The 22,637-nt window shown below is 38.4% G+C and overlaps 2 protein-coding genes across 3 annotated transcripts in view; one reads left to right on the top strand and one right to left on the bottom strand.

The window, feature by feature from the left end:
* Window positions 1-7,370, top strand: part of LOC135213840 (WD repeat and FYVE domain-containing protein 2-like) — a gene marked incomplete at its 5' end in the record, with an annotated part of 59,357 nt that extends 51,987 nt beyond the window's left edge. For both annotated transcript variants that reach the window (XM_064247946.1, XM_064247952.1), the window contains 1 exon segment: window positions 2,883-7,370. In XM_064247946.1, the coding sequence (XP_064104016.1) occupies window positions 2,883-2,932 (50 nt within the window).
* A 4,053-nt stretch (window positions 7,371-11,423) lies between these two features.
* The window catches only part of LOC135219139 (uncharacterized), a 264,385-nt gene continuing 253,171 nt past the window's right edge, over window positions 11,424-22,637 (bottom strand). The window contains 5 exon segments of the mRNA XM_064255640.1: window positions 11,424-12,438; window positions 13,690-13,789; window positions 14,861-14,972; window positions 15,489-15,704; window positions 15,852-15,982. Coding sequence (XP_064111710.1) covers window positions 12,312-12,438; window positions 13,690-13,789; window positions 14,861-14,972; window positions 15,489-15,704; window positions 15,852-15,982 — 686 coding nt within the window. The 3' untranslated portion in view covers window positions 11,424-12,311.

The following is a 22,637-nucleotide window of genomic DNA, read 5'->3' on the forward strand; positions in this document are numbered from 1 at the left end:
TGTGACCCAAATTGCGGATTTCCTAATTTTCCTCAAAGAAGAGTGTCATCTTGTTGTGTCAACTATTAAGGGATACCGCAGTATGTTGGCGGCGGTATTTTGGCATAGAGGCTTAAATATCTCCGATGATAAGGACCTGCATGATCTTATTAGATCATTTGAAACCATTAAGCATCCTCATGTTGTACCGAACTGGAATCTAGACGTAGTTCTACAATTCCTTGAATCGTCTAGATTCGAACCTCCTGGCTTAGCCTCCTTCAAGGACCTGACGAAGAAGGCTCACTTCCTTTTGGCCCTAGCTACAGCTAAGAGGGTGAGTAAGCTCCAAGCTATTGAGGGCAATGTCGGGTTTAAGGAAGATTCTATGGTGTGTTCGTTTCTTCCAGGGTTTCTTGCAAAGAATGAAAACCCATCACGTCCTTGGCCCAGGAGCTTTGAAGTTCGCGGTTTATCTTTTCTGGTAGGGGAAGAGCCTGAAAGAACTCTTTGCCCTATGAGAATTATGAAGTATTACCTTAAGAGGAAGGAACAACTTAAGGCTAATCAAGATGTGCTTTGGTGCTCCGTAAAGGACCCCACTCGGCCCATGTCGAAGAATGCTCTTTCCTTCTTCCTGAGAAGTCTTATTACAGAGGCACATGTTGCCTGTAAGGAAGAGCATTTTAGACTACTGAAAGTGAAAGCTCACGAGGTGAGAGCCATTGCAACTTCGCTTGCATTCAGGAAAAATATGTCTGTGCGAAACTTGATGGAGGTGACTTTTTGGAGATGCCAATCGGTTTTCGCAAACCACTACCTACGTGATGTCAAAATCACGTATGATAAATGCTTCGCCTTGGGCCCTTTCGTATCAGCGGATTCGGTGCTGGGGCAGGGAGCTGAAACTTATCCTGTGTAAATTTTTTATATGTTACCCTATATTTTGTATTTGTGTTTTTGGTTGTCTGAAAGAGGTTGCAGGAGGCACCTCTTTTTGTCGTAATATTAACCCTTTGTATTTTGGTTAGGTGGTCTGGTGGGTTTTGGCTCCTTGCAGAGGTAGTGGTAAAGATCTGTTAAGTAAGCGGACAAGGTCCCTTTAACAGGATCCAACTTGGATTCTACCACAATAGGGGATCACATATCCCAGTGGTAGATCCGAGTCTTTCAGCAACAGGTCACGTCCTAGCTGTAGCTCTCCAGGCAATGCAGACTCAGAGACAGTATCTATGAAGTCTTCATCCTGAAAAGGTGAGAACCAAGGTTTTTATATCCTACAACATTAGTTGTTTCCCGTCTTACCTGTATTATTTAGCTGTCTCTTACCCTCCACCAAGGGTGCCAATCAGCTATGTATATATCTGACAGGGAAGTTCATGTACAAAAATGATATCGTTAAACTACAATAAAGTTTTGTACATACTTACCTGGCAGATATATACTTAGCTATAGTCTCCGACGTTCCCGACAGAATTTCAAATCTCGCGGCACACGCGACAGGTAGGTCAGGTGGTCTACCTTACCCGCCGCTGGGTGGCGGGTGTACGAACCAATCCCCCTTGCTTGTCAGATTTTTCTCTTCCACCTGTCTCCTGAGGGGAGGCTGGGTGGGCCATTAATCGTATATATCTGCCAGGTAAGTATGTACAAAACTTTATTGTAGTTTAACAATATCATTTTTGTGACTGTTCTTCTTTCAGTGTACAGTCTGTTAGAGAAATTTTGTTAGAATCTCGAGTTTTTTCAGTTTATCCAGTTATTAAAATTTTGAGTTGTGATACATTACATACACAGTAAATAAGATTGAATATATTTCATCAAGAACAAGTTCTTTGGGAGAGCCCCAGCAGAATAATCAGTGCTTACTCAATATTCTGATACATAAACTATTTTGTGAAATAAAATATATTCTGATAAACTATTTCGTAAAAAAATATGTAGTGTCTTTCATAGATCTTCAATCTCCAGTTCCCTTCTCATAGTTGTCTTCCAAGTGGTTCTGAGTCTTCTAACTGTCTGTTGCTCACAAGAGGCCAGCTGATACTATTATGCACTATTCTCTTGGACTCCCTTTTGTCTGTAGCTCATCTACCATACATAGTATATGGAGCTTTAGTATTGTCGTTATATCCGACTCCTGATTTTCTTCCTAATGCTTTATTCAGTAGTCACTGAAATCTTTTAGGTTTATGGTAGTTTTATTGTCATAATCTTACTTTCCTATGCAATTTAAGTTGATTTGATTTCAAATAACATCAAGCACATTTATTTCAGACTGAATTGGTGCGTTATTTGTTACTCCAGATCAGACAGTCCCGTGCTTAGTCTTGGGGCTGTTTAACAAAATGGATCCATTTTTGCTCCTACTGAATTATTCAGATAACTAGTGTGTATGCTCATTGACTTAAAGAAAGGCATATTTTTAATTCATGAAGCTCTCATGTTGTGTAGTATGTTTCCAAAGACCATTTCCTTTGCATCACCCCATGGGGAGTACGTAGTGTATGTGGTAGTGTCAAGAGTTTGAAGACCCAGACTTACTTGAATGAGGACTTTTGTGTAAATTATTGGAATTAACAGCACAGGAAAGATATAAGAGGTGGAATTACACAGAAGTCCTTTGTATCACATGCTGTTGAAGGAGGCGGTGATAATTTCAATTTGGCTTTCAGCGTAAACTGTTTGATTATAACCTTGGAGGATGCCTCAGAATTTCTTACATCTCTTGAAGAAATCTACCACTGGGTTAATTTTTTGGAATTAAGGCATGGTTAGACTGAAGTTTTGTATTTATGAAACAAAAAAAAAATTAAAATGCCCCATTTTTACTTTGCTGCTTTCTTTGTAACATGAATTTTAAAATTAATTCTTCCATTTATTCCATAAAATTTATTTATTAGGTCAAGACCGCGTCATGAAGATTTGGGAGGTGTCAAGTTTACTCAACTGATCTTGTGAGAGCCATGTGGATCCATGGGATTCACATGTTGTTCTTCTGGCTAGTCAGTGAAAAGGTGGTATTTGTCAAGAGTAACTTTGGAGAATATGCACATCATATACACATCAAGGAGTATAGAAGCAGTAATAGTTGAGCACCTTGGTGCTCGTGTTACCTAAGAGTTTTAAGAGAATGGAAAGGTAACTGGTCATCTTGGCTTCCAAAACACAATGGGTAGATTTGTTGCGTCAACAAAAGTAGAGGAGGAAATGGAAACTCAGCTTCCAAAACACAACGGGTGGGTTTGTTGTATACAGTAGCTAAGTAATGGTGCAAACTAGAACCTGTAACTGCTTTTAACCAGAAAATTATCCTTTATATAGGACCGATTCTTGCAATACAGTACTACTACTAGATTTTGACCTAGAAGTGTTGCCCTGAAAAAGTGATCCTGAAAATTAATGATCCAGCCAAAGATTGGGTTCTCCTTTTTAGTGTCTGTTGATATGATAGTTTTACTAGTCATGATAACTTTACTACTGGATTTGCAGTGCAAAATTAATGTCACGATAACTTTACTACTGGATTTGCAGTGCAAAATTAATGTCACCTCTAGATCCATAAATGAGTTTTGAATCATTTGTAATAAATACTGTATATTTTTGTTGGCATCAGATGCGTTTTGATATTGTAAAGTTTAATTTTTTAAATGTCAGTTGTAGTACCATAAAGTCCAGAAAAAGTGAGAATGAATAATTAATCTTGTTTATGATTATGAATTATCATTGCCATTGGATGATATTCAAGCACAGTAAACCCCAGTCACAAAAGACAGTCATATTCTCATTGTGGTTCTTTGTACATTATGACTTTGCTCCTGCTTTGTTCAATCATACGTTTGGAAACCTGATTATTATGTAACCAGTGAGCACTCTGGACACCTTGGAGAAATCCAAGTGATCTTAGTCATACCAAGTAGTCCATCCACTAAATGCTTTCAGGTTGTCTCTTATTGTCTACAGTTAAATAATCAGTATTCCTATGAAGCCTCATTGTTTGGCTTTCTTCCACTTATGTATTGTGGAACACTATTATTGGATACTGTAGAAGCGACAGACTAAGGTGTATTACAGAAATGACTAGTATCCGCCGTGAAAGACGTTCCATGTGCAATATGTTCCAAAAATGTTTTTTTTTTGTAACAGAACTTGTGTAAAGTTGTTGGTTTCTTTCCAAAATCATGCTATGTATTTGATAAACATTACACAGCCATTGTTGCTGTTAAGATGGTTTAACAACTAACTGTTCAGTGTACCAGATTTCCCCTTGGTGTTTTCATACAATTAGTATTAGGGAAAGCTGTATTTCATCATGGGGAACTTGAAGGTGCAGCCAGTGATTGGCCAAGTACCCTACATGTGGCCAATACACTTAGGCTTAATTATTGGATGTGGATGTGTGTATTATTGCCAGCCATGTGTTGTACTAACATTAATGTTGAGGGGTGTGACATGATTTCTGTCATCCTGGCATCTTCAAATCATTGTTGATTATTTTGGGGAAAAGTTTCTGTTAACATGAAGAATTTGTAGTAATTATTGAATGAAAGATGGAACTATGGTTTTACAAGGTGTAATGTGTTTAGTTCTCATAATAGGAGAATATCTTTATTGGTTTTCAAGGGATATTATTAGAGGTCAGTTAAATTTTTATGTGGAATCTTTACCAGGAGGGAAAGGTTAAATGTAATCAGCTTTTGATAGTGTTTTTCAGAAGGACATGCACAAAGGTTGGTATATTTTATGAAATCTAGGCTGTCAAGCGAAGTAATGGGACATGTTTGGTTATTTAGTGCTTGAGGCAATCACAAGAGGGAGTTGAAGTGGTTGGGTAGCAAGATGAAGAGATCCAGAAAATAAAAATGAAGTACGTACAAGGTTTGGAAGATGGAACTGGGAGAAATCCCCACAGTTACCCAAAGAAGTAATATCTAGTTAGAGAAGTTGTTCAGCAGGACTGAAGAAAGGCGACAGGAATGTAGGAGGGATGGCAGTACCCTCACATGGGGATACACAAAGGTGTATATTGAAGTGAATATGTATTTGTCAGTTTATTAACTTAACAAGTAAAGGGGAAAAATATTACATGGAATCAGAAATTAAAGTCAAAAGTTGAATAGCATCAGCTGGGTAAAGGGGTCCAAAAAATTACTTTGTGAGGCATTATCCTATATCCTGTATATCTTGGCCATTGGTACGTTTGGGATTATTGTTTGTTTTAATAATCTGTGGGGTGCTCTGTTGGAAACATGGTTGCCCTTTCAAATTCAAAACTCGGTCCTCAGTTATTCACAGACAGGAAAACAGTACTGTATTCATTTGTGACATTCCTTGATTTTCTTTTTAATGTTTGCACAGCATAAGATGACTCAAGGCTTGTGACTTAATATTTTGGGCTTACTCATTTTTGTTAGCACCAAGTGTCTAAGAACCTGTACGGCTTCATAACAGTAATAGTCTTGATATTTTTTGTAATCTAGTTTATTTTTCTGTGGATGACAGGATTGTTTGTCTGTTTTTAGTTTCTTGATGTATAGGATACTGTGTATAATCCAAAGGAAAATTTCTTGAATTCTAAAGCCTTTTCGTATGGAATTTGTTAGTAAATTTTGTATAATTTTGATTTCTATTTTCATAGTACTGTTAATTTGACGTTATGTAGCTATGTCAATGTGATTTTACTTATCTAAGGAATATTAGTGTTAAGGCTTCTTAAATACTGGAACAAAAAACATGGGATAGCTTTCAGCATTTCTTGCACATTAATGCATTGTGGTTACTGTGGTGTTTACTCAAGGCCAACTCCAGAAAATGTGGGTATGTTTATCAGTAGGTAACTTTAGGAGTGCCTAGTGCAGAACAAGAGTGAAAAGTCAATGTTGTATCTTGCTATTTTTTGCTTCTGTTGTTGGAGAAGGGTTTATAAAGATAAAATATTTTTGGGAATTAGTGGCTTGATATTGACTTTTACATAAAAAAAAAAGATATCCCAAACACATTTAAACTAGGTTTGTGTTCTTTTGCTACAATGGTTGAGTGGTTTATCCATGTACAAATTATACCAGGATAAATGAAAATGTGGAAGAAAATTGGAAATTTGACTCAAGGGGATTAATTTTGACCTCACCAATTCTATGAACTTGTGGCCTTCAGCTCAAAGGCCAGTTTTGACTCAAGAGGTTTGCTATTTAATGACACCTCTGTAAGGGCTGGAAGAGTATGATCCTAGTGTATTTTTAGTACATCTTTCATTAAGTCTGTAACATATATGCCTTGAATTTTTACTTATTATGTTTAATCCATTTTTGTTTCTCATATGACACTTTTAATGTATGTAAGATACTAAAAGTGAGACAAGAGCTAGTGGTCAGGTTATCAATTATAAAAGTTACAAACTGGGACACGTTTTATTCATGTCGTATTGGTTGTTTTGAGCATAAAGGAATATGGTGGTCAAATTCAATAGCAATGTAGGCTGTACCACTGTACAGTTTAGTTCAACCAAAATAATTTCCAATTTGCATTTCTTCCCTGAGGTAGAAATCTTATGCTAAATCGTAGGCCATAAATTCTAATACCAGTTAGTTTGCAACATTGGTGACACAGACTTTAATGCAATTTATAGATTTTCTTAGCAGATAATTTCAAAGTAACTAGTAATATATAAATGTCAGTGATGCCCTTATTGATTGATAAGGGACTAAGGTTTATGTTCTTACAGCCTTTCAAGATTATTAATGTAGATGCTGTAATGTACCCATAATGGCTGCATAGTAATCATCCTAGGGGCTCTGATGTTTGCATTATGATCTGATCCATTTTAGTTTCAATGTTTCTGTATACTGTATATATATATTGATATATATATTGTTTAAGGAAAGGCATTTTCAGTTCGTATCTCCTACCCATTCTTTCATATGTGTGAGGAAACTAGGTGTATTTTTCAAATGATTCAATTATGTGAGTGTAACATTGTAACTGCTTGTGAGAACTTGAGAAACCTTTGTGTGGTGTTTTATGTATTGAGGTAATGTTTTATCTGGGTCAGTGACAGCTATTGTAATTTTTCATTTAACAAGTTTAATGATCTGCATAGAAAAGGAAGAATTACGCGGGTGGGGATACGTCCTTTTATATGTATGTACAATATTTTTCCTTTTTCTTTATGAAAATGTTATCCGACTCGTTAAATTTATAAGCGGGAAAGTCATAGTAAACTCTTCTGCACTGCAGTTGATTATGGGGTGAAAGCTTTGAATTCAAGTATTGGAATTAATCTGGTTCCAGTCTTTTTAAACCAAAGACTTGTTCAGGATTTAATCCTGTGCCAAGATTAGTTGGTCACAAACTTGCCTGTGATCCTGAAGTAAAAAAAAAAAAAAAAAAAAAAACTTGATCTTTAATTTATGGATAAAGTTTTGAAGCGTTTGGGACATTTTTCAACTGATTTTAAGGGGTACTATTAAACTTTAAAAATATATGTAACTAATTCCTTGGATGTGAAACTATTTTAAGGAATAATGAAAAACCCCACTGGATTAGATAATTGGTCCTGGCAATGTTTTCTCTTAAAAAGGAAACTTAGACCCATTTCAAGACTTTATACTGTATAACAATTTAGAGACTGAATGCTCTCAAACACTAGATTTAATTTATTTAGAAAGATATTTATTGCTCATTATATAGCCTATTTTTGTAAGTGGGATGCCATGGATTCTAAATGCAGTTTGAATAAAGGCTTATGAAATAAAAGATAATGTTTGACCTTTGTGTAACCTTTGTAAGTAAGGGAAGTGAAGACTATCATTTTGTATAGGTACAAAACTTTTGGAGCTCTTCACATTTTTTAGGGATTATGTCTGGACTTGTCTTCTTACCTTATTGTGACTTACCAAAAGTTGTTAAGGCATGGATTTAATCTGTTGCAATTACTCTTTTGTGCATGCAGGGATACAAATACACCTTTCATGTTTGGAGTACCTTCTGCACATTGCCTGGACCAGTTGTGTATGTACTCAATAAACAAGGGTGGTGGTACCTGGGAAAAGATCAGGGAAAGTATTTTACCTTCCCATGCAACCAATATTACCTGGCCATGATATAGTTCACATGCACTTCTTGAATTCAGTATTTTGTATGTACAGGGTGTTTCAGTCTTGTGGTTCTTTGCAGTTTATCATTCCTAAATTCTTAATTATGACTAGTGTTCTTTCTGTGTCTGAAAGTTGTAGTGATGTGTGTTTCCAATGCTGTTATAGATTTAGTTGGTTCTTGTCTTGATGGAGAGCAAACAGGACCAACTATGTTTTAGGTTCATGTTTGCCCTTGTCATATTTTTTGCTGGGAATTTAGCAGCTTCTGGTTCACTCCCCTCCTCCCACAAAGATGCTCATCCCTAGCTGCAAGTACTACCTCCATTGTAAGTTTGTAGCAAGTCTCCATATATGAATGACATGGTGTTGGTATCCCTGTAAGAACAAATGCCAATTTTTTTAAAAGTAATTTCTTATTTTCCCAGTTATAAAAACTGGAGCCTTTCATATGGAGGATAACCTTGTTCACCACACTTTGTTTTCCCTTTAGATTTTCATTCCGAGTAGTACAGGCTGGAAAGGACAATGGGTTAATGTTGATTGGGTGAGAGTGGGTAGCCCCTCTCCCCCCCCCCCTCTCCTCTTGGGTACCACCCTTGTTTAGTCAGTACACAGGCCAGAGGACTGACTATGCAGAAGAATACTACATGAATGAAAGGCGATTCTTTACATACCTAAGAAAAATGCAAATGAAAAAACTTGGCATATTTTTTGTAATATTACATTGTGAACAATGCAGTGTAGAGGGAATCACAATTTTATTACAAATAACACAAAAGAACAGGATAAAGCAGCAGCAGTGAAATATTTGTGTGGAATTTTATTTGAAACATATGTACAGCATTCAATTTAGCAAACAATTCAAATATCATAAAAGCTTTACCAGCACTTGGGGTACTCAGGATCTTAATAGAAAACTCATTTTAATAGAAGCTACCATGGTGATTTTATTTTACATATTAAGATTCAATTAGCTCAAAAAGAATGAGTCCTTTTCCCCAACATGGTCAATGAGTTCATCAAAGATAAATATACCAACAAACCTTAAAAACTTTGTTCTTTGGTTATAACTATCATATGAAGAGATATGAAAAACATTAACTGCCAATTCAACTGTAATAATTGCAAGCCCCTTTTTACATTATTTATCTACAAGATAATTATGATAAATGTGCACCTTTAGAATAATTTCGAGCAAAATTCTTAAACGTACATAACCTAAAACACCACTGCAATGAGTGAGTCCCAATTATAATTACCTAGAGAGACTTTGTGCTGTGGAACACTTAAGCCTTCTTCATCTTCCAAGGTTCAACGGAGAAAATAATGCAACCTCTGAAACACTGTCTACTTGTACTCTCTGTGGAAGACTGGGCTACTGATAAACAACTTTTCAACAGACAATATTTCATAATGGCATTAATACCAGGTAAACATCAATGAACATAGAAATCATAATAAAAAATATTTCAATGAACTAAACTAACTTCAATTACAATTCGAGGAACAGTTTACATGATTAATATCAATTGCAGACATTCAAGAATGCAGCAAGCTACACAGTTGAAATAAAGTGACAATTTTTCCTTTTGTAGCCTACAAGAGATTACAGTCTAAGTAGGATTTTCAAGCCTTTGAAGTTATAATAAAATCCTTGGAAAGATGCCAGGCCACACAACAGTTTCCTACTGCACTGATGAAGGGACTATGTATCTAGTGGTTGTATGCTATGTTATACATCTTGGATTCATGCACCTAATTATGAAGAGTGTAAATTCACCCTCATTATTAAAGAAGCACATCTAATATATGATCTGCCAACAAGGAATGCAAGAAAGACTCCCATGAAAACTTCTGCAGCCTCAACATTACACTGTCTTATGAAGAGTTTGGTCTACTATTGGGATTACTCACAAATGCAAAATGAAAGAAAAGTCTAGCTGCAAACCATATATATTTATATATATATTCTATTCATTAAGTTAAACTGCAACTTATAACCAATTCAACATGTAAACCCATGAATGAAGATCCATTTGGCAACTCACTGAAGATTAGGTATAGTACATTCTCCCTTTGAGCTACAAAATCAAATCCAGTTATACTTCTGTGGATACAGCATTACAAGAACGGTATACAGCCAGCATACAGCACTACCAAAGTTGTATGAGAATTTGAAAGAGATCTTTAAACATGGACTAACAAGTTGGCCAGGGTCATATTTGCACAGTAAGAAAAGATAAATATATTTATAACTCTGCATATAATATTCACACTCGTCCCTTCAATCGATTAAATCCTATAGTCACCTGCAACTCCTGTCGCTGCTGAGATACAAGTTTCGCTTAAGATATAATTACAGTAAATGGACAGATACAGGCAATAAGATACCTTTGGATCACAGACACACAAACATACATACACACTAAGTTACTTGGAGATGCTACCAAAGTAAGACATCTCATTAGAAAGTTACGTTGGTCACAAAATAAACCAACAATGTTGAAAACGCCCCAAGTTTTTCTCCTGCAAAAGTCAAGTAGCCAACAGGAATGAAATGGCAATCTCAATGCATGAGAAATCTCTAGTAAAAAGAAATTCGATAAAATGGAAAAGAGAAGAGACTTCAGAAGGTTATAGAATCCTTTTTTTTTTTTCTTTGATAAAGTTCTCAAGATTTAAAGGCAAGTGTTGGGAACTTCTTGTAAATGACAACTTTGTGAAAATCTTATTCCTATTTCATGTCTTAACACTGCTCAAGAGCTTGTCAATCCCAAACATCATGTCAACTCGGTTACGTTTTTTGAAAATAAGAAAAAATTTGAGCTTAATCGCAAAGCTTCTGGTGAAAGTTCTACTTTTATTACCTAAATTTAGAACGAAAACTTCACAGCATTTTCCAACAATACAGTATAACCACTGTTGACTCTTGAAAGTTTTTTTTCCAGTTTTTTTTTCAAAAATTAAAATGCAGAATCTAACATTATTTAAGAATTTGACATTCCTGAAAAGAGCTGACAAAAATGTGAAAAATTATGATAAAAAAAGGTACAGCAACGTGGAAAAAACTGCACTGCTGTATTTAAATCATTCAAATTAAAATGCAGCAAAAAACCTTAAACCCCTTGGTAAAGAACTAATATGAAATATCCTATATTACCTACCTACTTTAATTTGAAATAAAATTTTTATTTAAACAATAAACTTCAATTGTCCTATATATATATATATATTTACATATATATGTATATATATATATTATATATATATATATATATATAGATATATATATACATATATATATATATATATATATATATATATTATATATATATATATAGGTAAAAGGAAAGGTCCATTCTACGATGCAAAGTGGAGTACTGTACAATAGTATATCAAAATATGAAATGAGCTTTCAACCCAAAAACAAGATTTGTTCTGTGCAACAAAATTGTACTGTATTTGTCTGAAACTACTACTAAGCTTTCAGGGTGATAACATCACACTGCTATTCAAAGGATTTTCAACCAAATATAAAAAAAATATGCAAATTCAGATTTAAATTTGCTAGCTAATGCAAACAATAGAATCTCTCAAGTACTGAAGTTACTAGAATTTAAAAAAAACTTGTCAGACCTGACACACATACTAGTATAACATTAAAGAAATAAGTATTTAAAATGAAATTTGCCTGAACAAAGAAAACGTTCACTTTACTTTCACTTACCAAACAAAACAGAGTATCACATCCGCATAGAAACCTACAGAATAATTCATGATTATCATAATCTATGTTAGGTTAAAACAAATGATAAAACTGCTTCTGTATGGAATTCACAGAATTTTCACAACTATACATTTGCAGTTTCATACACTTTGTTCACAGGAGGCATTTCCATTACAATAACTTAATTGTATGGATGAATAGTCTATAATGTCAATTCACGTATGTGTATCTTTTACACATACAGAACTTGTATACAGAAGTTTTAATTCAGTAATAATATACTGCATATAAAATGAGATAATACGTACAACTGAAATGATATGTCAGTCAATTGATTACATAATAATAATAATAAAAATAATTTGCAAATGCAAAACTTCTCTCTCAAGACCCTGTAATATAACACGGGAGGAATTCAAATAGACTTTAAAAGTAAAGACAGCAATCTAATAATACTAACCATGACTATCTCAACCCCCTGCATGTCTGTCTCTTTTGCTTAATCCTTATCATCACTTCTTAACAATACTTTTTAATCTTGAGTTGGATTTAGATCTTGAAGGCGGCGTTGACAACGGAGTAATTTTAGGGGTGTCTTGGCCTTCTATGGGTTCTCGTAAACTTAATTCCTTTGCACCACTGCAGCGGAAAAGGAAAAAAAAAAAGAGGAAAAGTAAGAGAAAGTAAATTTGATATACGTAATTACAAAGTAACTGGCATAAAAATATAGTCAAAAAATTGTAAACAATTAATAGAACTAATATGTATAATAAAGTAGATAAAACTACAAATATTTGACAGCAACTTTAGTTTTGTATTAAAAATCATGTTTTGTTAATTTGGGGCCTTTTCAACCAAGTCTATATATAATCTACTTAAAAGATTACTAGTAGTATCCTTTGTTCCACAACTACTTGGGTAATATTGTCAGTTACAAAATAACAATTATTTTCTCCTTTTTTGAGGACATTTTTCATTCAATCTTATTATGATAAAGTCTTCTTTGGAGACTGAGTTACTGCTAAGAACTGCTTCACTAAATCTCCAAAACTATATGATTATAAATTAAAAGAGGAGCCCATTAAGTCACATTTCTAGAGCTCCCACCAATGAAGGACTTTTCAAATGGCAAGAAAATCAGTACCAGGAAAAGGTTAAAGTGGTTGGAGAGCCAAAGGGGAAAGAGATCAAACATCCTAAGTAAATGGTAAAAGAAGTTGACCAGCCACACTCAACACTCGGCCCTAGGTGATTCACTGTTGGTACCCACTTAACATTTCTTACTCGTAATTTAATGTGGCTTACAAGACTACAGAGTCATATTCTGAGACTGCCATAGAGCTGGCCAGAGGGAATCCTTATAGTATTAAATGATAATTTGGAGGTAAAATGAGAGGGGTTTCAAAACCAGATAGCTAAACCGAAAGAGAATGGATGAAATGTAAGCAAAAGGGAGAAAGAAAATTTGTTTAAGAAGTCTGTTCTTGCATTGTACATAAAACTTTGCATTAACATCTTTGCTCAATATTCCAGATATTACACGTGTGTGTTTTTTAAGGAGTCTAGGTCTTCAAACATGTTCTTTCTCTCTCTCAGTGTTCAAAACAGAATATTGATGTTGATATTTCATTGGGGAAGAAATTAAAATATGGCTCTGAGAGAAGTTAAAGTCTAACTAAAACTGTTCCCCTCATTATTTACTGGCTCAATAATCAGCCAAGTAAGGCAATGAGAGTCCCAAAGGGTAGGGTACAGAACCTGTATTGTGATGTTCATCTTTTAACAGCTTCTCTCATATCATCAAACAAGCTTGAGAAAATATAAGAATGTGAAGCATGATACTTAAAAATGGATTCCATGGGAAATATTACTTGGCAGAAATATACTCACATATGTTTAGTCAGATCCTCAATATCCACCAACATTGAATCTTGTTCCATGTGAAGGTCATCTCGTTCCATGAGGTAAGTCACCAATTCTTCATTTAAACCTGGAGTAAAGCCTCTCATAAAATTTCAAGAACAAATAATGATGGAAATTGTTAAACAATGCTGGACGGTGACATTTCTAGACTGCATATTTAACACATCACTGCCAAATCTGTTGTTAGGCCAGAACTTGAATATCACTAATGTTATACACTACCATCCTGATGAGAACATCATAGAAATGGAGATCCTCTTATTAACAATTCATGAATAAAAACTACAGTATTGTTCCTAGGAAAGCTAACAGTTTAAGGTTGCCAACAATTAAAAAAGGGGAACTGTTTAACGAATGCATAATAAACACCACTGATTACAAAGTCATTCTTGAATCACTTGTCTTGATAGTTTTTGTCTAGATGCAATGAGATCTAACAGCACACATCTTGGCAAATTAATACTCAGAAGCCTTAAAAAGCTACTGTACTTTTGCTCAATGATACGAAAGTCATGCATTTGTTATTACATGTATTAGTGGAGCGCACAAATAAAAAATAACTACAGGCAGTCCCCGGTTTACGACAGGTTCGGCTTACGACGTTCCGAGGTTAAGGCGCTTTTCAATTATATTCATCAGAAATTATTTCCAGGGTTACGACGCCTACAAAGCTGATCTGGCAGAAGAAATATGACACCAAAATTGCAAAACAATCAATATTTGAAGGTTTTTTTGATGGAAAATACAATAAGAATGCAGTTTACATAGTTTTCAATGCACCCAAAACATTAAAAGTAAGGTTTTCTTAGGATTTTTTATGTTGTTCCAGCTTACGACGATTTTCGGGTTACAATGCATCTCAAGAACGGAACCCCCGTCGTAACCCGGGGACTGCCTGTATTACTGTACAAAGGTTTTTAAGAATATTATGAATCTTTATTATTACTAGTTACAATATCAAGATGCAGTTTTTCAATGGCAATACTAAAATTTGTTTATGTACTAAGAACAAAAAAAAAAAAAAAAATCCTGTACACACCATATATGTGAGTTACAAATGGTGACAATTGAAAAGAGTGCAGTATCACTAGCGAGAAGTTTCTTTGCTATGCAAATATAAATCCATTTGTGCACTTACTTTCTATTTGAGTGTGAAGGTCATTGACAATTACTTGAAGCTGGGCAACATTCATATCTGTGAGAATTTGTCGGCTGATTCGACGTTTACTGTCAGGGAATGGTACACCAATCTGCAATTGAAAAGAAACCACGATCAATAATGACACACTTTACAACACTTCACTTCTGTTATCAAAATATAAATGGCAGGATCCAAAAAAATTCTAATATAAAAATATAAATGGCAGGATCCAGTAAAATCCTAATATAAAAATATAAATGGCAGGATCCAGTAAAATTCTAATATAAAAATATAAAAGGCAAGACCACAAACAAAATATTATAAAACTATAGAATACTGTGATAAATAATTGAAATCAACTTCCTCTGATAAAAACAAAGTTTACAAGGCAAACAAAAAAATGTGTAAAACTTACAAGGCAAAGAAAAAAATGTGTATAACAAAATTTCCTAAACTGGCCAGGTGAAATAATGTCCACAGTAACTAACTAAAGTATTATATATACCGTAATTCTATTTATCTTAAACACTAATAATGTATATATTAAAAATATTAAAGAAAATGCCTTTCTCATCAATTATGTTAAAAAAAAAAAAAAAGTTTTGTACAGACAAAACAGACATACCTTATTAAAACTCTCCCGGACAATTTCAGATATTGGCGATTTATTTTTAGACTGTTTCTCTATTTCCATTTGCATTCGCGCCATTTCCTTGGCCTGAGCTAGTGCCATTCGAGCCTCTGCCTGAAGCTGCGCTTGGCGTGCGAAGAAGTCAACGGGCGCATCTCTGTCAGTTTCTGACTGCGCTGCTCTTGTTCTTGTTGGCTGTGGTGTCGATGACTGAAATAGTGGTGTACAGTACAATATTATAATTCAGATGAATATTTTAGTAGCATATGACAGTAATGAAACATGATTTAATCAAGACAACACATAATGTAATATTTTCTTTGTAACTATATTTGCAAGCATTCATCAATGAGTTACCTTGCTGTTCACAGATGTTGTGGACACGCGATCTGTTTCCACATCACGATCCTGCGTACTCTCTGTGTCTGAACACTGGCTCTCACAGTCGCTGGCAGTCTCATTCATAAAACATATCTGAAGATTCATGCCTGTTGGAGTTGAATTGCATTAGTAAAAAAATCCAAAATATATTTAAAAACAGGTCTGCACAACCTGTCTGAATACATGTTCATGGTCAGATACAGCCAAAGAGTGAAGCCTGTATGTACATATATAATTTTCAACTGTCAAAGTGAAGGAACTTTGTAATTACTATACTATTTTACTAATGTCTAGATACAAAGTGGATTTACCAATTGCCTGAAAATATTCTGTATGGCTTGCTAGGAAGCTGTTATCCACTACATGTATATGGTCTAAAAGTTATTGGTAATTTAAATTGACCTCATGGTTTTCTTTCATGCGGCAAAAATTACTTTAATATGCTCAGTATTTATTGCAAGACTCCACGGTATTGGTTACGACACTTGCAACAACCTACAGACCCTTATTAGAAGTTTAATTAAAATAGAACTATGAATTACCAACGACACTGCCAAAGCTTCTCAAGGTTGATCAGTTTATAAAAACCTTTTCTTTTAACCTATGAAAACTGATTTCTACAAAATGACAATCATGAAAAAATGGGATTATTCTGTCAAACATTGAAGATACGTGTTACTGAGATTAAGGTACAGTAAAGAGTACAGTATAGTCTTATTATACGACTGTGTACTTACACATATCTTAATAAATTAAATTCAGACATAATATGCAAATAATGAATATCCAAGAAAGTAGAATCAAGTTTAAGATGAAAAATTTGAAACAAACCTCACACTTCAATTGGAACTAAGTATGAAAATGATATTGTTATTTTACAATAAAGTTTTGTACATACTTACCTGGCAGACATATGCTTAGCTTACGTCTCTGACGTCACGACAGAATTCAAAACTCGCGGCTAACGCGACAGGTAGGTCAGGTGATCTACCTTACCCGCCGCTGGGAGGCGGGTGTAAGAACCATCATACCTTTCTTGCCAGATTTTTTCTCTCTTATACCTGTCTCCTGAGGGGAGGCTGGGCGGGCCATCAATCGTATATGTCTGCCAGGTAAGTATGTACAAAACTTTATTGTAAAATAACAATATCATTTTTGTACATGAACTTTCCTGTCAGACATATACTTAGCTGATTGACACCCTTGGTGGAGGGTACAAGACAGAAAATAACAAAGAAAAGGTAAACAACACCTGTTGTAGGATAAAAATAACCTTGGTTCTTACCTGTTTAGGCTGAAGACTTCATAGATACTGTCTATTAGTCTGCATAGCCATAAGAGCTACAGCGAGGGCGTGACCTACAGCTGAAAAGACTCTTTGGGTCTACTAACGGGACTTGATATCCGCTTACTTAGTAGAATCCAAGTCGGATCATGTCAATGGGGGTTCGCCCTCTTCTATGACAGAACCTGTCCACTACCAACGCAGGGAGCTTCAAACCAAATCCGATCACCTAACCAAACTAACGTTATTAGCATTACGAAACGAAAAAAAGATGCCTACCTGCATCATTTTTCATACAACCATATGAACTCAATTACCAAAAAAACAAGGGAAAAAACTACTAAGGATATGTTCCAGCTCCCTGCCCCAGCACCGAATCCGCCGATACGTACGGGCCTAACGCGAAGCACTCGTCATACGTAATACTGACGTCTTTTAGGTAGTGGTTGGCGAATACTGAATTACATCTCCAGAATGTAGTTTTCATCAGATTCTGAAGAGACATATTCTTCTTAAAGGCCAAGGAAGTGGCAATTGCTCTTACTTCATGAGCCTTAGACTTTTAGGATCTTGAAAATGTTCCTCATTACAAGCTTTATGTGCTTCTTTCACAACACTTCTAATGAAGAAAGACAGCGCATTTTTCGACAATGGTCTGCTGGGGTCCTTTACAGAGCACCATAGTCTATCCTCAATGCCCTTAAGGGTTTTCTTCTTCTGAAGGTAGTATTTTAAACTCCTAACAGGGCAAAGAGTTCTTTCAGGTTCTTCCCCTACTATGGCAGATAAACCACGAACCTCAAAGTTCCTTGGCCACGGATTTGAGGGGTTCTCATTTTTTGCCAAAAACGAAGGAAGGAAGGAACAAACCACGGAATCTCCTTTGAAACCTACCCTTCCTTCTAGGGCATGAATCTCACTAACCCTTTTAGCTGATGCTAAAGCCATGAGAAAGAGAGCTTTCCTCGTGAGATCTTTGAAGGAGGCTAAATGTGGTGGTTCAAACCTAGCGGACCTCAGGAAACGAAGAACCACATCCAGATTCCAACTTGGAACTTCGCTCGAGGTTTTCTTGGAAGATTCAAAGGATCTTAATAGATCATGAAGATCTTTGTTATTCGAAAGATCTAATTTCCTATGTCTGAATACCGCAGCCAGCATGCTTCGGTATCCTTTGATAGTAGATACTGCCAAACCGCATTTTTCTCTGAGGAAAACTAGGAAATCTGCTATCTGAGTCACAGAGGTACTGGAAGAGGAAAACTTCTGGTTCCATGCACCAACGGCGAAAAGACGTCCCACTTCGACTGGTAGACTTTAAGGGTCGAAGGTCTTCTAGCTGAGGCGATAGCCTTAGCAGCTTTTGTCGAAAACCCCTTCGCTCTGACAAGACTTTTGACAGTCGAAAGCCAGTCAGATTGAGAGCGGGGAGGTTTCTGTGATACCTGTCGAAGTGGGGTTGTTTGAGCAAATCTTGTCTTTGTGGAAGTGCTCTTGGAAAGTCCACCAACCATTCCAGTACCTCTGTGAACCAATCTTGGGCGGGCCAGAACGGAGCTACTAGCGTCATTCTTGTCCTCTCCGAGATAGCAAATTTCTTGAGGGTTTTGTCCTAGTACTTTGAAGGGGGGAAAGGCGTAGACGTCTAGCCCTGTCCAATCTAGGAGAAACGCATCCACTGATACTGCTCCTGGGTCTGAGATCGGGGAGCAGTAAAGTTCGATTCTTGCGTTCTTTGCTGTTGCAAAGAGATCGATGTGAGGTCTGCCCCATCTTCTCCACAGGTCTTGGCATACTTCTCTGCTTGGAGTGGTGGGTCCACTCGGAAGGCAGGAGTTGATTCTTCCTGCTCAGGAGGAAGGCCCTGACGTTCCTTTCTCCCTGTACGAATCTGGTGAGAAGACTGATCTTCCTTGTTTGAGACCACAGCAGAAGATCCCTTGCTGTTTCGTACAGGGAGAAGGAGTGCGTCCCCCCCTGTTTTTTGATGTACGCCAAGGCTGTTGTGTTGTCCGAATTGACCTGCACTACTGCATTTCGGACGTGGGGTTCGAAGGCTTTCAATGCCATCCAGACTGCCATCAACTCTTTCTTGTTGATGTGCCAGGACACCTGATCCCCCTTCCAGGTGCCTGACACTTCTCTTGTCCCGAGTGTCGCTCCCCAACCTGCCTCCGATGCGTCGGAAAACAACACATGGCTGGGGTTCGGCATGTAGAGAGACATTCCTTCCACAAATCGAAGTGGGTTGTTCCACCACCGAAGGACTCTCTTGATTTCCCTTGAGATCTTGAAGGAGAACTCCAGATCTAGGGAGAGACGCCTCCAGTTCTGGTATAGGAAGAACTGTAGAGGCCTGAGATGCAACCTTCCTAGAGAAACGAATTGCTCCAGCGAGGAGAGTGTCCCAGCAGACTCATCCACTCCCTCGCTGTGCAATGCATCTTTCTCTAGGAAGGTCGTTATTTTCTCGTAGCAACGAGGCTAAATCTCTCTGGCGACGGAAAAGCCCGAAAAGCCAGAGAAGCTATCCGAATCCCCAGATAGATCCTCTCTTGACTGGGGATTAATTGAGACTTCTGGAAGTTCACCAGAAGTCCCAGCGAACTTGCCAATGTAAGGGTCTTTTGAAGGTCCTCCAGACATCTTTCTTGAGACTCTGCTCTGATTAGCCAGTCATCGAGATAAAGCGACACCCTCACTCCCTCCAAATGTAGCCACTGCGCCACGTTTTTCATTAACCCCGTGAAAACTTGGGGTGCAGTTGATAGGCCGAAGCACAAGGCCTTGAATTGGAAGATGTTTCCTCCCATCATGAATCGTAGATACTTCCGTGAAGAAGGATGGATCGGCACATGAAAGTAAGCGTCCTGAAGGTCTAGAGACACCATCCAGTCCCCTGGACGAAGAGACGCTAACACTGAGGAAGTTGTCTCCATGGCGAACTTCCTCTTTTCCACAGACGTTCAGGGCGCTTACATCCAACACTGGTCTCCATCCTCCTGAGTTCTTCGGAACTAGGAAAAGTCTGTTGTAAAAGCCCGCAGAGCGGGGATCTTTCACTAGTTCTATAGCCTCCTTCTCTAGCATGAGATCTACTGCTAGAGAAAGGGCTTGATTCATGATGGGGTCCTTGTACTTGGCTACCAACTCCCTCGGAGTTGTCGTCAATGGTGGTCTTGACGAGAAGGGAATGAGGTATCCTTTGCTGACAATCGATAGGGACCAATTGTCTGCCCCTTGTGGGCCCAGACGTCGGCAAATTTCAGTAGTCTGGCACCCACTGATGTCTGGAGTCCTTGACCGCTATTTCTTCCCTCTGACTGACTTAGAGAAGGTTTTACCTCTCTTAAAAGGTCTAGTCCCTCTGGTTGCAGAACCTCTGACAGCGGGTCCTCCTCGAAAGGGCTCCTGTCTCAGAGGAGTCTCTTTCTTGGTCTTGGGTTGGAAGACAGAGCGAGGTTTCCTGGCCGCCTGGGCTAACATGTCCTGAGTAGCCTTAGCTGAAAGGGCACTCGAGACATCTTGGATAATTTTCTTGGGGAACAGAAGAGGAGAGAGTTGAGCATACAAGAGCGAGGCCCTTTGTGCATGAGACACTGCCTTCGTGAGAAACGAACAGTAGACCGACCGTTTCTTAAGCACTCCAGCTCCAAACAGTGAGGAGACTTCACTCGATCCGTCTCTCACTGCTTTATCCATGCAAGTGAGTACACAGTTAAGATCTTCAGGAGACAGAGCATCTGGGGTCTTGGTCTTATTAGCCAGAACACCTAAAGACCAATCAAGGAAGTTGAAAACTTCCAGGACTCGGAACATTCCCTTCAGTAAGTGGTCAAGTTCGTTCATTCCACGTAGTCTTGGCGGACAAGAGGGCGGAACGACGAGCAGCATCCACTAATGAAGAGAAGTCCGAGTCCGCAGACGAAGGGAGAGCGAGGCCTAAAGGTTCTCCCGATTCGTACCAGAATCCCAATCTGCCGGTCAGTTTAGACGGAGGGAAAGAAAAAACCGTCTTCCCTTTCTCTTCCTTAGAAAGGAGCCATTCCCCAAAACCTCTCAGCGCCTTCTTCATGGAAACAGTAGGTTTCATCCTTACACAAGACGAAACCTTCGACGTCTTCGAAGTGGAGAATAACGAAAGAGGAGAAGGGGGAGCCACAGGAGAAAGGATATCTCCAAACTCTTGCAGGAGTAACTCTGTTAGTTTCTTATAGGAGGAAACTGAGGCGTCTTTTGGTCCTTCTTCTTCTGAGGGGTCCTGTTCCTCCTGAGCTGAAGAGCCCTCCTGATCCTTAGAGGCGCGACTATCCTTAAAGGAGTCTCTAGAGGAAGTTAGACGTATACGTCTTGGAGACAATGCTTCAGGCAAGTGTCTACTTGCAACATCCTTCTTGTCTGGAGGAGTGCGTTTCCCAGATCCTTGAAGCCTAATAGGAGTCAGGCGGCAGTCAGGTGCAGAGCGCCTGTTTGAAGAAGAAACTTCTATCAGGCTCTTGGCGCCTATCCAAAGGAGAGCGGCTACCAGGCGAACGGCGCCTGCCATACGAAAAGCGCCTACCAGGCTCTTGGCGCCTGAACCGAGGCGAGAGAATCTCTGGCGACGAGCGCCTACTAGGTGAGCGCCTACCAGGGGAGAAGCGCCTGCTAGGCTCTCGGCGCCTGACTCGACGGCTAGTAAAAGTCGGGAGACGAGCGCCTGCCAGGCGAAACGCGCCTAACAAGCTCTTGACGCCTGTCCAGCGAAGGGCGCCTGTCCGATTTAGGGCGCTTGTCAACCGGAGAGTGGAGGCGAGACGAGGAGCGGCTACGAGGTGAGTAGTGCCTACTAGGCTCTTGGCGCCTGTCAAGGGGAGCGATCCTGTCTCGAGAAGAGCGTCTGTAGGGTGAGGATCTCCTACGCGCAGTTTGCTCCTTGTCCGAAGGAGAAACTTGTCTGTCAGGCGAATGTCGCTTAGACGCAGATGTGATCTTGTCCGAAGCAGAAAGCCTCCTGCGAGAATCCGAACACACAGGTGAGCGCGCCTCTTCCGTCGAATAGCGAGAGTCAGGAGAGGGGAGCCTGGACTTCTTTACAGGAAGCGAGACGTCCTTCCTACGACGAGAAGACACGCAAAGAGAGCCAGCCAGAGCCGAAATCTGCGCCTGAAGGTTAGCCAACACCCTTGCAGGAGAATTCACAAACTCGTGAACAGGAGACGAGGCTCGATCTCCGCTCGGGGAACGATACTCCTGAGATCTCTTACGCTTCTTCGCTTCCACCTCAGGCTCTTCCGAAAAAACTTCAGGGCTGGAAGGGCGGGCGCAGGGAGCGTTCCAGGCTCTCTTCGAAGGGCGCGAGGCTTCCGAAGAGCTCCATCCTCTTTTAGGAGAAGGCGAAGGCGACGACGAGAAGCACTGGCGCAAAATTTCTCTCTTGGAGCGATCCAAGGTAGCCTGGGAACGATCAACATGAGCTACCGAGGGGACGCCTGACC

The sequence above is a fragment of the Macrobrachium nipponense genome, chromosome 19, assembly GCF_015104395.2.
Source record: "Macrobrachium nipponense isolate FS-2020 chromosome 19, ASM1510439v2, whole genome shotgun sequence".
NCBI classification, from domain to species: domain Eukaryota; kingdom Metazoa; phylum Arthropoda; class Malacostraca; order Decapoda; family Palaemonidae; genus Macrobrachium; species Macrobrachium nipponense.